The following is a 15,749-nucleotide window of genomic DNA, read 5'->3' on the forward strand; positions in this document are numbered from 1 at the left end:
AGCTTTAGTGCTGTTGTTTATTTAAACTTGACTATGAACTTATACAAAATGCAGCAAGATATTAAAAAACAGTTTTATTGATTAAAAAACACACTATATCGGATTCATATCGGTATCGGCAGATATCCAAATTCATGATATCGGTATCGGTATCGGACATAAAAAAGTGGTATCGTGCCATCTCTAAACAAAAGAACCACCAAAATGAACAGTTCATTTATCTGCTCGTATGCTATCTCTGCCACCTGTCTTAGAAGCTCATTACAGTAGCTCAGACAACTTTAAACCACACCATATCCTTGAATAAGCCTGGGTTTCCCACTGTGGTTGAATAAACCATTTGCTTTAATTTTTTATATCTGCTACTACAGACAAATACTTGCCACTGTTCAATAAGAAATGCCCATCTGAAATGAAATTGGTTGTTCAAAGCACACTGATCCACTGTGTATTTGGGAATTACTGTTTTACTGCCTGTTATTGATAAGTGTTTTTCAGTTTTTCCTGAAGGAAAGATGGCAGTCCATCTTCCCACTTGGAGAACATGCACACATTAACTTTATTAGAAAAAAATACTGTTCACATAAGGAGTCCATAGGCCCAATAAACATCGACCCAATGTACAGTGTATTTCCTAGATAATATTTATAATTTATTAACAGACATAGCATCTGGTAGTTTCGATACCTTGTGTGTGGGAATGTAAGTCAGAATGAGTCTTGGATTTCCTACATGCCTTTCCTCAATTGCCGTTGGTGCTGCTGACTTCCTTTCTAAGAGGTCCTTTCTTTATTTTCCTCAATTTCTCTTTTTCAGTTGTAGGGTGACCATTTGAAATTGCTCGTCACACCTTCCCGCTTCTTATTCCACACACTCACATTTACAGTGTGAAAGACAGAATATCCCCCCCCCCCCCCCCCCCACGCCACACACACACACACACACACACACACCACCCATAGACCACCCCCAAATCAATCCACTGCCCACCTGCAACCAGCAGCCCCCACACCTTTCACACAAGCAGGCAAAAACCCACAAACATGCACAGAAAAATAAATTCTCTGGCATGACTGTCACAAAATTTACATTCACAATTCCCAAAGTCCTCTTCCCATCATCTTATCCATCCTTCACTGAATCTTTCATTCACTCAATCTCGCCCTGTTTCTCTTACTCCTCAAGGAGAGGCTGGCTGTACAGAGTGAAGGAAATTGATAAGGAAATTGGAGAAGGGTGACTGTGTAAGTATAGTGAGAGTGGAACATGCTTTATGAACATGGAAGAGAATGGTGGCTAAGTTGTATTTCAGTTCAACTTTGACCAGTCATCTACTGAGAACTGCAGATACCATGATAACCACAGCTTTCACAACAGTCAAATACACCCAAATACACCATGTAGACTTCACACAGTAGTATGTATAGTAGTACCTTATTAGTATTTGGAAAATAATATTCCCTGTTGTAAAACTAACAGAAAAAATGTAATAAGGCTTGGTTATGTTATGATGATTAACCCACATATGACAGAATCAGTCTTTCTCCTGCTATCTATCTCTTTTCTAACCTGAAGGCCATTTTATAGCCGCTGTTGTCTTCCTCCCTGGTAGTGCAAACTAAAGGTGACAATACAACTGCTGGACCTGTTTTGGTGTTATTTCAGCTTGTTATGCACCTCTCAATTTCTGGCTAAGGTGATGCAGTCTCATTGAAAGCACTGTTGTCCGTTTTTGCTGCTATTTCAATGTAACTAAACAAAGGCTCAGAGAATTTCAGATTGTACAAAGGGAGATGTTATGACAGCTTGAAAAGATGCAATTTTGTTTGTAGAAAACCTGGAAAAAAATCTCCACAATTTCTTTGCTTCTGATTTCGGCTACTTCTCCTCCTACACCAGAGCTGATGTGGAGGTTTTGTCTGAGTGGTGACACATACTTCATGGAAATATTGCAGAATATTGTTTGGCAAGCTCTCACCACTGACATAAATGCTATGATGACATCAGTGCATAAGACTTGACCAATGCAGTGACCATAAGTAGGCCATAAAACATTGTATTGGCTATTTCACAGCCATCTGATATCACGCCAAAAATGGACACGCATGCTGAAGTTTCAGTACCAGCAGGGGGAGATAATATATTTAAATCCAAGAAGTCGTTAGGGACCAAGGAACGTATTAAGTACATTCCAGGATTCTTAATCGCTAGAAACTAATAAATACAGTATATATATTTATATGTAAATGTGTTAGCAATGTCTGTTTAAATGCTTACCCGTGATTTTTTTTTAAATGTTGGCTTGATATAAAATATCTCCGTCTGTTGGTCCTGCAGTTTACTACAATGTCTGCATGCGTGTCCATTTCGCGCTCCAGAGAGGCAAAGTGTGAAATGGACAAGTTGGACCGACGTTTTGTCATGATACTGGATTGTTTACAGAAGTATCTGAGAAGTAGTCCCTGGAAAAAGCTTGGAAAAGGACAGATCCCTTCAAAAAAGTAAAGGCGATTGGTTGAACCTTCTGTTTATTTATGTAAACTAACTTTTTTTGTTACTGTGAATTGGCTGCATATCTTAAAGCCTGGCAAGATGAATTCTATTATAATCTTATACTATGGATCTTGTGAGAATGTCTATAAAAAGGGCTAATGACAAAGACAGAGGAACATGAAAACAAACTGAGGAGAGGAGAAAAGTGATGCTGGGAGGTATACAGGATTAAAAAAAAGTAAGCAAATAAAAAAGAAGCAGGCAGAAAGTGAAAGGGGGTTACTGGATCCAAGCAAGTTGGATGGAAGGGTAGGGAAAGGGATTAGTGGTGGTGGAAAGAGATAGTAGTCAGACCATACCTGGGGAAATGTGACTCCACTGATCCTATGACAGGGACATCAATCAACAGGTGGTGTGCATGGGTGTGTTTGAAAATTGTGGGGTAGACAAATTCAGCAAACACACCAACGGGCAAGGACAAACTGAAAGGTAACTTAATCACAATAAAAAAGAGGGTGGACTGAAGCAATAATTCAAGGCAGGAATATGACTCTATCCACGACCACCTTGTTCATGTAAAAAACAGTGTTTGGGGTAGCCTGCTACCTGTGGTAGGCTAATACTATGTGCAGATGTTGAGGGTGTGGGCACCTATGACCATCTTGAAGGAAAGATATCCAAACTGCAAAATACAAAAACATTTGATTGACCAACAACCCCACAATATTGTGTTTTAAAGGTGTTTGTTTCTATGGGTACACCTGCAAAAACAATCAGTACAACTACAAATGGACAAGTTAGGACAGCAGCCTGCACTTTTAAAAAAAATGAATGACTTTCAAAGTTATCACAATAGTTTAATTGATTATCTTTCCATTTAAACATTTGCATATAGCAATATTATTTTTTAAAAATAATATTGTGTATGCTGGCTAGTCTTTTTGAGTGATCTGGGACATCCATCCATCTTTCCTTCCTTCCTTTTCCACTTTTCTGGGGCTGGGTTGTGGTGGCAGTAGTCTAAGCTGAGAAGTCCAGACCTTGCTCTCCCTGGGCATTTCCTCCAGCTTGTCTGGGGGAACACCAAGGCGTTCCCAGGCCAGCCAAGAGATAGAATCTCTCCAGCATGTCCTGGATGGGCCTCCTACCGGTGGGACATACCTGGAACACCTCACCCAGGAGACACCCAAGAGGCATCCTTGTCAGATGTCCGAACCACCTCAACTGGCTCCTTTCGATGTAGAGGAGCAGGGTTAGGGGGCTCTACTCTGAGCCCCTCCTGGACGGCTGAACTCCTTTCCCTATCTCTAAGGGAGAAGCCAGCCACTCTTTGGAAAAAAACTCGCTTTTGCTTCTTGTATCTGTGATCTCAATCTTTTGGTCACTACCTAAAGCTACCCAAAGGGGTGTAGATCAACCGGTAAACTGTGAGCTTCGCTTTAACCCTCAGCTCTCGCTTCACCACAACAGACCTGTACAGCACCCACATCACTGCAGCCGCAGCACCAATCCGTCTGTTGATCTCCTGCTCCATTCTCCCCTCACTTGTGAACAAGACTCCGAGATACTAAATCTCCTCCTCTTGGGGCAGTAACTCATCCCTGACCCAGAGTGGGCACTCCACCCTTTACCAGCTGAGGACCATCACCACAGACTTGGAGGTGCTGATTCAAATCTGGTACCTGAAAGCATAAATTGCATCTACACCTCATCATCTATCCCTCTCATCAATCCCTGTCTTCTGACTGTTTCTTTTGCTCTGCACAAATCTTATCCGTAGAAATGCAGAAATGCATTGCTAAGATACTCCAATAGTTGCCAGAAAGTGAAAGTCACACCTAATGCATAAGTTCTATAGACTTAATCCTGTTTGACATATTATCACTAAACACTTTGCAGGTCAAAAAGACTCTCAGGCCATAAGAAAAGGAAGTCCACTCCAATAACTAAACTTGTCACATTAGGATAAATTCCAGCTTTTAACATTACTTGGGTCTGGCATTGAGCACATTTAGACATAGTTTAAACCACTCAAAATGAGAACTTCAAAAACAGAAAAATCATCTGTTGTATAAGTGTGAGGCAACTGACCTGAAATAATATCTTGTTTTTCTGCAGGACAAGCGACAAGAGTTTCGATGCCTAAACAAAACAGTAACTAAAAACAAAAGCCCTTTAAATCTAGTTCTATACTTAAAGAAAAGTAAATTAAAGTGCATGCTAGTAAAGCACATCAGAGATGCAAAAACCCAAGGGCAATTTATTGAAGTTAACTGACGATCCAAATTCCCAACTAGTAAAAGTTTTATTAGATCCTTTGGCTTTGGAGGGGTCTTTCTACAGCTTTTTACAACTAATACTACAGCCCTGTTTTATAATATATGGTTTGTCTTCCAGATCCAGTTCAGATAGTCAGAATTTCCTTAGGGATTATTAAAGTATTCTGATTCTGATGACATCATCAGAGATTATTTCTTGGCCATTGTTTCTCCACAGCCACAGAAGACCTTTTACAACTTTTCACATGTTGATCAGTTGTGCCTATGACAATTACAGCTACATTAACCATTACAACCAATGGAGTTCCCCTAGAAGATTAAAAGTATCATTAATACTAGCGATAAGAGATCACGCAGGACAGTATAAGGAGGGACAGACAGCAAGAGAAAAAGAGATAGAGAGAGACCACCAAAATAAACTCTATGCTCATGATGAATGGGCTGCTCAGAAATAGAAAACTCATCCCTCTCTCATCCCCTCCATCCTCGTTCTCCCTGTTATCTCTTCTCCTTAACCACTCTTTCCTTCCTTTCTTCCATAACTCACACCATCTCTATTTATCTCGCTGTATGTGTCTGCAGCTCTTTCAGTCTCCGTATTTCTTTCCGTCTCACTCTCTCAGATAGTGTGCCATCTGTGTGATCAATGGAGTTCATTCTTTTCAAAAAATTCTACCATGATAGATTTTCTTTCCCGTGTTGTGTCTGCACTGAATGAAGCAAAAGCAACCTGATGTTTTGATGCTTTTATCAAACACTTAAATTTGGACATTTGGTGGATTTTAACAATTCCAAAATATGTAACTGCTTTATTAGAAATATTAACGTTTTAATAAAATCACAACTACTTTGCTAGCCATGCCTAAAAATTTATAACGTATACTTTTTTGTTTAAGTCTAGAACAAAAAGAGACAAAAGCACACACACGATAACAACAATGGTAAGACTGGCAAAGAGGAACAGAAGATTGAGACCATAGAGGGAACTTGACAGAATTAGTTGGCTGATGACTGTCACACATGAATGGAAATTGCAAGTAACGGTAATTGGGTAGCATGGTTTTCTCCTGTGGTCACAAGACAAGAATCCTATCAGCTTTTCAATAGTATTTTAATTTTGCCACCAGAGAATACAAAGTACTACATCTACTACTACATCATACATTGTAACCCTAAGAGTTGTTACAGGATAGAAAATTGAAGCAATTAAATCAGGGAATTGCAGCATTGACGGATTTCACAAGTGATGCTGGCTGCATCACAGAGTGTATATCACATTCTGTGAAAATACCATCTTACCAGCTAACACTGTATGCTGTTTTGTGAACAACAAACCGCAGATTGCTAGTGACCTGAAAGAACTACTTAATATAAAAAAGAAAGAAAAAGGGGGGAAAAAGCCTCAAGGTCTGGGGACAGAAAAGAACTGAAAAGGGTGTAGAATGACCTAAGGGTGAAACGGAGGAAATGCAAAAACTCCTACAGGTGGAGGCTGGAGGACAAACTTTAGCAGAACAACATGAAGGGTATGTGGAGTGGAATTAATAAAATCATTGGGTTCAAGTGGACAGAGAGACGAGCACGGGCAGCCTGGAGAGAGCAAATGAGCTAAACAATATCTTCAGCAAGTTTAGTTCAAAGGCCTGTGCTGCCTCCTCCATCACACACACACTAAGTTCCACACAACCCCCCAATACCTTCCATTATTTACCTTTCTCTTTTGCTTACCCCCAAGAGATCTTACCCACATGTGATAAACCACCTCCTACTTGACTTTGACTTCTAGTGAGGTTGCAAGACATCTGGAGAAACTACATCAGGACAAGGGGCTCTAAGGGCCTGTGCTAGCTGTCTGTCTGTGATTCACATTTGCATCCTGTCTGCAACCTGAAGCAGGAGAAGATACCAGTGTTTTGGAAAACGTCATGTTAGAAACTGAGACCTCAGCGGTACAGTCACACTCATGAGAGTCATAAGCTCACAAGCAGGAAAAACTGTGATTGGAGAACATGTAAAGGGGCGACCAACCAACCACCAAAGTGACTCTGATAGTTCAAGATGGCAATAAAACAGCAATAGACTCAGAATGCTATCAGCTTGCAGTCAAATTGGGTCAAATTGGCAGGCAAAAAAATCAGTGTAATCACCAGGTAAACACCGATCTTTCTTAGTCACAAAGAGGTTGCCATCCTAGTTTTGCTGTAGTGTTACTGAACCATTAACAACTATTGACCAGGTGCCATCACATGACATCTGATTAAGGTGCTGGAGAGACTAGTTTGAGTTATTTTGAAATTGCAGGTGAAAACATCTCCAGTTAACAAATAGACCAAATCTGTAAATGGATGACACATTAATCTACATGCTGCAGAGAGCATGCTCCTATTTTGGTAGTACCAGCTGCTTTGTGAAGATCAGGTGCATTTAACACCATTCAGCCAGCTACTGAGCGAGAACCTACAGGAAATGGCAGTAAACACATCCGCCATCTCATCCGCCATTACAGAGTACCTGACAGACAGGCCATAGTATGCGAGGCAGTCCTCTTTCTGACTTGGTGATGTGCTCCACAGGAAGATGTGCTGTCTATTTGTGTTCACCTTTTTACACCTCAGACTGAGATGTAAGAGGTACTGAAGCGGACATCCTTCAATGTGTACAGCAATGTTGGCAATTTTCTACCAGTCAGTTATGGGGTACATAGCGTTATTTAGAATCATTCTTGTAGAATAAGTCAATGAATTTGTAAATGTGTGTTTTGAGTGGTCAGTAAGTAGAAGCCAGTCCAGTCCATTCCATAGTAAATCAGGAACAACATTTTAAAACAATTTGACACATTCTGCTTTGGCAGTGAATGGCAACCCTGAATCACATCAGATACATAAAGATGGATTATGCATCTCAAAATGTTTTCATATTAAAGTTCTCCCTCCATTTTTATGTATAACAATTTACTTTAATATACACTCTAGCCTTTTACTAAGTTGTCTAAACATTCATCATTCATCCACACAGTAACCGGCACTTTTTTAAACAAGGCTGACAATGAAAGATAGTCTTTGTGTGCATGTATGCCTGTGTGTGTTTATGTGTGCACCTCTCTCTAATTAAATTTAAGAATCAGACTCAATATTTAACCAACACAATATCGGGCACTGCTGATAACATTGTCAAATCTTGGTATCTGTCCTTTTCACTCATACCCATCTGGCTTTTCTCTTGCTCTCTTTCTTTCTTTCTTTCTTTCTTTCTCGCTTTTCCTGCCCTACACGCTTCACTGTGTTTTGATTACTGGCTGAATTTGTGTCTTTGTACTTGGAAATAGAGCAGGATGGGCATTTTGAGAGGGGGAAGAAGGATCACAGATGGGCCTTGTCAAATCTCTGTACATCTGGCCTTCTCCCTGGCCAGTTTTCTACACAGAGAGACACAGAATGATCTATACTAATATTTCATGACCATTTTGTTAATCATGATCATGCATGCACAAAGATGAATAAGGGACAGGGATAGTTCTGAATGTCATATAAACACATACGCATAGTTAACCATGCATGCCCATGAATGAAACACGCACACTCGAGTGCTCATAAATACACACACACACAAAGACAAACTGTGCAGCAGGACACAGTGGGTATGGACTCCTGTTGTGGTTTATGGTTGCCAAATAATGATGGCAGGGAATCAGGATCATGCCAGGTTTAAAGGTAGCCAATAGCATGTCAGTATAAGGATGACAGAGGGCCAACTCTGACTTGTTGTATAGCGCCACCAATTGATGGTGTGTCTCTTTCCACTGAAAGCCCTTTTTATAGCAATGCATCTTTAAAAAATATATAGATTTTGGCATTTATTTAATTTGTAACTCGGGTTTATTAAATTGCCCCCAAAGCTGTGTTTTTTGAGGTGCAAGGCTGCTACCAATCACATTGCAATCAAACATTGATCAGTGCAACAGTGCAAATAGGACAATATTACATTAATATGCAAAGGAACTTTTTTTCCCCCAATTTGTTTCTCATATTTTGATGATGTTAATGACTCCATCCAAGGGTCAACTTTTGTCTGCATGAAAACGCTCTGCATGCACGTATGTTTATCAGCTGTCCAAGGTCCCTTTCCTAGATTGGGACATATGCTTCATAGAGTCCTGTGGACACACACACACACACACACACACACACACACACACACACACGACATACATGCAGCAATATGCACCTCAAAGGTACTCATAATGATAGAATAAGAATAAAGAAAAAGGAAACCTGGAGCTTACTAAGAAAATGTACTGATTATATGACCACATGACCTATCTGCCAGACATGATTATTTCGAGCTATATCAGAAAACCAACTGCAGGTACATTTCAAAGGAGCTTCTTTCCGCCAATGACTCTCAACCTCCAAGAATAATAGGTATCAAAATATGAAGTGCTTATCTCCATGCTGCAGCCATAAATCTGCATAATGTGGCATAATGTTGATCTCTAATACTACATGAAGTTTCATATCAAGTAATAAATATGACATCACCTTCATAGGTTATTTTTTATGGAATAAACCAAAGCACTGAAGATCAATGAAATAAGTATTTTTACATATTCTAAAAGCCTCTTACATTACACAGCCAACGACTCAAGACTGAATAGGTCAAATCTCCTGCATTGTTTGTAATATATTGAAGAAAAAGGTGTTGGGTAAGCAATAAAGTTCTATATTCGACAAAGTTTGCAGGGTTAGGGCAGTTTTCCGACTTTCTCCTTTCCATGTACGTTTGAAACAGTTCTGCCAGAAACCTCTGCTACTCTTCTGTACTCTCAAGAAATAAAGCATTTTACTGTACCTTTAGTGGTACTAAGGCGTATCTGTAGGTACGTACCATCTATGGTACTGCAAATGTACTCTCAACAAGAGTCTTAAGCCTAAAGAGACCCACCTTTAACCTCTGGTGATACCTAATGTATTGGTGCAAGATCTGACTTTTTTTTTTTGTTTTTGTTTTTTAAAAGGTAAAAAAAGAAACTGGGTACCCACTAATTTGTATGATATATTTAATTTTTATATTTTTGTATATTTAAGGACAGAATTTCTAGGTGAAGTCAAGTGGCAGAAGGCTTCCACTTGGGAATCTGCTTTTCACAGATGATGTGGTTCTGTTGGCTTCATCAGGTGGTGGCCTCCACCTTGCACTAGAGTGTTTTACAGCTGAGTGTGAAGCAGCAGGAAGGAGAATCAGCACCTCCAAGTCTGTGGCCATGGTCCTCAGCCTAAAACTTCAGGGTCAGGGATGAGTTATTGCCTCAAGTAGAAGAGATTAAGTATCTTGGGGCCTTATTCATGAGTGAGGGGATCATGGGAGTGGGACATCAACAGATGGATTGGTGCTGTGGCTGTGGTGACGCAGACACTGTACCAGTCCATCATAGATGTCAATCTTCTCACCTATGGTTAGTGACCGAAAGAAAGAGGTTATAAACTCATTTTCCCCCAAAAATGAGTTTTTTTGGAAGGGTGGTTGGTCTTTCCTTTAGAGAAAGGCCAACTGGGATAGATGTCCCAGTGGGAGGAGGCCCTGGGGCAGACACAGGGCATACTGAAGAGATTATATCTCTCAGTTGGCCTGTGAATGCATTGGCATCCCCCAGACAAGCTGGAGTAGGTGGCCGGGGAAAGGGAAGTCTGGGCTTCTCTGCTCATGTTGCTGCCCCCAAGACCCGGCAGCAGATAAGCAGAATAAAATGGATAGATATTTTAATTTTATGTTTTATTTTGTAAAATAAGCAAAGGAAAGTGGAGAAATTTGTGTTTGGCTGATTATTTTTATGTTGTAACAGTACCTCTTGGCAGTATACCATCAGACATTAGGTGCTTGGTGACAAGCACGCCACATTTGCCTGACTTGGTATTGTGCAAAATGAAGTTGCAGCATTATTTGGAGTGAGCCTTAGAATCATCTCCAAATTTAAGGGGATATACAGTGGGGCAAAAAAGTATTTAGTCAGCCACCGATTGTGCAAGTTCCCCCACTTAAAATGATGACAGAGGTCAGTAATTTGCACCAGAGGTACACTTCAACTGTGAGAGACAGAATGTGAAAAAAAAATCCATGAATTCACATGGTAGGATTTGTAAAGAATTTATTCGTAAATCAGGGTGGAAAATAAGTATTTGGTCAATAACAAAAATACAACTCAATACTTTGTAGCATAACCTTTGTTGGCAATAACAGAGGTCAAACGTTTACTATAGGTCTTTACCAGGTTTGCACACACAGTAGCTGGTATTTTGGCCCATTCTTCCATGCAGATCTTCTTGAGAGCAGTGATGTTTTGGGGCTGTCGCCGAGCAACACGGACTTTCAACTCCCGCCACAGATTTTCTATGGGGTTGAGGTCTGGAGACTGGCTAGGCCACTCCAGGACTTTCAAATGCTTCTTACGGAGCCACTCCTTTGTTGCCCGGGCGGTGTGTTTTGGATCATTGTCATGTTGGAAGACCCAGCCTCGTTTCATCTTCAAAGTTCTCACTGATGGAAGGAGGTTTTGGCTCAAAATCTCACGGTACATGGCCCCATTCATTCTGTCCTTAACACGGATCAGTCGTCCTGTCCCCTTGGCAGAAAAACAGACCCATAGCATGATGTTTCCACCCCCATGCTTCACAGTAGGTATGGTGTTCTTGGGATGCAACTCAGTATTCTTCTTCCTCCAAACACGACGAGTTGAGTTTATACCAAAAAGTTTTACTTTGGTTTCATCTGACCACATGACATTCTCCCAATCCTCTGCTGTATCATCCATGTGCTCTCTGGCAAACTTCAGACGGGCTTGGACATGCACTGGCTTCAGCAGCGGAACACGTCTGGCACTGCAGGATTTGATTCCCTGCCGTTGTAGTGTGTTACTGATGGTGACCTTTGTTACTTTGGTCCCGGCTCTCTGCAGGTCATTCACCAGGTCCCCCCGTGTGGTTCTGGGATCTTTGCTCACCATTCTCATGATCATTTTGACCCCACGGGATGAGATCTTGCGTGGAGCCCCAGATCGAGGGAGATTATCAGTGGTCTTGTATGTCTTTCATTTTCTGATGATTGCTCCCACAGTTGATTTTTTCACACCAAGCTGCTTGCCTATTGTAGATTCACTCTTCCCAGTCTGGTGCAGGTCTACAATACTTTTCCTGGTGTCCTTCGAAAGCTCTTTGGTCTTGGCCATGGCGGAGTTTGGAGTCTGACTGTTTGAGGCTGTGGACAGGTGTCTTTTATACAGATGATGAGTTCAAACAGGTGCCATTCATACAGGTAACAAGTGGGGGACAGAAAAGCTTCTTACAGAAGACGTTACAGGTCTGTGAGAGCCAGAGATTTTCCTTGTTTGAGGTGACCAAATACTTATTTTCCACCCTGATTTACGAATAAATTCTTTACAAATCCTACCATGTGAATTCATGGATTTTTTTTTCACATTCTGTCTCTCACAGTTGAAGTGTACCTCTGGTGCAAATTACTGACCTCTGTCATCATTTTAAGTGGGGGAACTTGCACAATCGGTGGCTGACTAAATACTTTTTTGCCCCACTGTAAACAGACTTTTCAGTAGTATAATATTCATTGCCAAGAAGCACTGTTACATCAACAAAATAATCAGTTTGCAGATTTTACTGCTTTGTTGCTTTACATTCCTTATGTTACTTTGCTAAGTTAATTTTATATATAATTATATCTATTTGTTTTTAATTTTATCCAGTCATCTACCTGACTTGCATATTAATAACAATTTCCAGTCTTACCCACTATTCAATGCACAATTAATTCCACATGCCTGAAGGGAGGAAACGCTGGAGGCACAGTGAGAAAACATGGCACCATCATCAGATGAAGAATAAAGAGAGTAACCAATAGAGGGTAGATTTTTAGGGACAGAACTTCAGTTTGAGATTGTACAGTAATACAAAGTCATAACCATTATGAATTTGAGAAAAAGTTATAGTTTTAGAATTATTTTTCTCTACAGATTTTAATTTGGTAGCAGCCATATTAAGCTTCACTCCAAAGCTTTAGTGATACAGAAAAGTATCCATCTGTTCTAAACTGACCTGATACAAGATTTTGTGGTGAAGTGTAATGTAAAGCATATTAGCATCTTCAATCAGTCAAATGCTTTGTCTGCTCATTTTTCCAGAAATGTTTCAGTTTTTGTCTTTATCATGTTTTTATTTTTCTCTTTTCTTGTGTTTAGTCATCTTCCTCTACTTCAGTCTTCTTCCCTTTATTCTATTGCTCTCTTACTGTTCTCTTTTCCCTCTGCTTGTCTCTCTCCCTTTAAACTGTTCCCTATGTGCCCACGCACCATAACCAAACCAGCCTGCTTATTCATGTTTCACTGAGGTATCACTTTATTTCTGTGCTATTATTTTTTCTGTGTAGTCGCCTCGGTATGACTTGCCCCAGACAGCGCTACGCTGTCCCACCCTCATTATATTTTCACACTTCGCTTCCCTAGGACACAAAATGCACACACATTTCCACACACACCAAATGCATTATGTGTGTCTTTTGTTTATGCCAGCTTGGGTTCAATGTAAATCCATCTGTGTATGGGTTTTTTTTTGTTTTTTTGTACGTGTGTATAGGGAAATGTAATAATTTATTCTTTTTTTGGTGTTTTTACTATAGTAGGTTGCCTTGTAGGTTATTCATTCATGATAGTTTCCACAGTATGCTTATTGTTATCATCAGGACCTGCCATCACTACAAAAACACTGCACTATAGGCATAAAACTTTCGTAAGTAGGTTCAAATTTTTTTTTTAAATTATCTTTTAAAAATGGATAAACATTAGTATATATTGATAGCAAATCAAACGTAACTTTTATTTTACATATATTGCTAACCTGCCAAAGCTTAGCTTAAACAGACAATAAAACACACTGCTGTCACCCTACTCAATCCTGCTAAATCCGAATTGATGGAAAGAAGGAGGCACCTTTCTTAAAGTGTGCAATATCCACTTTACACCAGAAATAAATAATAAGAATCACAGAATATAGTGAAATTAAAATATTTTGAAATACCCTGTACAGTATAAGCAAAACTATTTTAACATTTGGTGAAAAAGTTCTTTTGTAGTAAGCAGCTGGTAAGCAGGTGTTTACCAAAATAAGTTTCCAGGGCATTACATGCCTACATCTGAATCTCTGGCAACATTTATGGTACTGTAACCGAAGACCAAAGCTAGCTTAAAAAAAGAACCATTCTCTTCCTTGACTTTACTAAGCTGTAACATAATGAAATATTTATGGTGGGGGCATTTAGCTTCACAATTAAACAGGTTACAGTAAGTGATCAATTCTGTGCTTCAGTGCATTCCCAACAGTGCTTTCATCAGAATTCCTTGCCCTCTTTGGAACTGAGATACTGCATCAAAACCACAGTAATCTGAGGCTACAAACTCCCAATGTTTATGAAATGTCTGGCAAATATGCTGGAAGATGGATAAAAATTGAATGTAAATATATGGAAATAAACTGCAAAGGAGCAATATGTCATTTTTGATATATGCCTGTGTAAGGCCTTTAGAATTGGGATGAAAAACAGCGATGCATTAATGTAACCTGTGATGCTCAGTCTAACACTAATATATAAAACTGTGAGCTAATGTGTTCGCACATATTTTGCCTTGTAAAGAAACTATAGAGAAATACAGTGTATTTTGATCTGTGTTGGTGGTTTTTAACACGTATGATTTATTTAGAAAAGCTAATTGATGTGTGCATATGTTTATATCAGTATATGTAAAAATGAATAGATAACACAGCCCAGTCAGCCTTGCATTTAAATACTTGAATTTATGTTGGCAGATGATTAGCTGCTTTGGATTTCTGTAAAAACTGAGGCTGTAAACAGTAAACATTAGATATTTGTTTAATGAAAGGAGTGTTTTTATAATTCTAATGTTGTTAATTATTTTCTTTTCATTTTTCTTGTCTCCATCCTTTTTCTCTTATGCTTTTTTCTCCTTATTTCTCATTTTCCTCATTTATCACCCATCTCTCATCAGTGTCTGACAGCCCCTCAGTAGCAGCAGGCGGTGGACCAGGCGGAGGGCCGGACATCTCCCAGTCCCACTTCTCCTCCTCTCTTCCCACCTACCTCCCTGTCCAATGCCAACTAAGTGGTGCTGATTCCGTCTTCTTCCTGCGAGAAGCCAATCAGGAGGTTATGCGAAATGGCAGCCTATCATCACGGACTGAGCCATTCTTTCTCCACCAGCTAGAACCAGGCATTTCTGCCCCACACTCTCTGCCAAGTGTAAACTGCAGTTATGGAAATCTGAGCACTGAGCAGCCAATCCCTGTGGAATTGCTTCAAGGTCCACCACCACACGTGCTCCTTTCAACAAACCGTGTGACGTTGAACTGGAAGGTCAAAGGTCAGGTAGTTGTGCCTAAAGTGGGATCAACAAGGCCCTGGATACAGGTATTGTATTGTTTTATATTGTTTATATGTTTTTTCAAACATATACTGACTTAACTTTGAGGCTTCACATACAATACACTTACCCATTCAAGAATCAAGAAGCACTAGTTACATCATTTGGTAATTTATTTACCTGTATGTGCTTGCATTCAGCTTTATTTAATACTTAAAAATTTATTCAATTTATTATTCAATGAAAACAATGTAAATGCACCTGCTCTTAGAGACATGTTTTTTTTTTTATCCTGTTAAACCTGCTTCAATTTTTTTGGCCACTAGGGGTGGTAGGGAGTAAAGTTGAACTAGAAAGCATCTCAGCAAACACATGTTTGCATATCTGGGAGAAAGGAAGGATATTAGTATTTATCATATTTATATCCATCTGATTGGAGAAGCTCCCATATTCAATTTCTGTCCTCTCTGTTATGGTTTCCTCAAATTCTGAAAGGAAACAGTACAGTTCTGTAGCAGCTAAATACTCCATTATGTTCATAG

General features: G+C 39.7%; 1 protein-coding gene across 1 annotated transcript in view; it reads left to right on the forward strand.

Moving 5' to 3' along the window:
• si:dkey-215k6.1 (transmembrane protein 132C) overlaps nucleotides 1-15,749 on the forward strand; it is a 293,749-nt gene that overhangs the window by 84,347 nt on the left and 193,653 nt on the right. The window contains exon 2 of the mRNA XM_004546915.4: nucleotides 14,836-15,254. Within this exon, the coding sequence (XP_004546972.1) occupies nucleotides 14,836-15,254 (419 nt within the window). The remainder of the gene's footprint in view (nucleotides 1-14,835; nucleotides 15,255-15,749) is intronic.

This window comes from Maylandia zebra, linkage group LG12, assembly GCF_041146795.1.
Source record: "Maylandia zebra isolate NMK-2024a linkage group LG12, Mzebra_GT3a, whole genome shotgun sequence".
Lineage (NCBI taxonomy): Eukaryota > Metazoa > Chordata > Actinopteri > Cichliformes > Cichlidae > Maylandia > Maylandia zebra.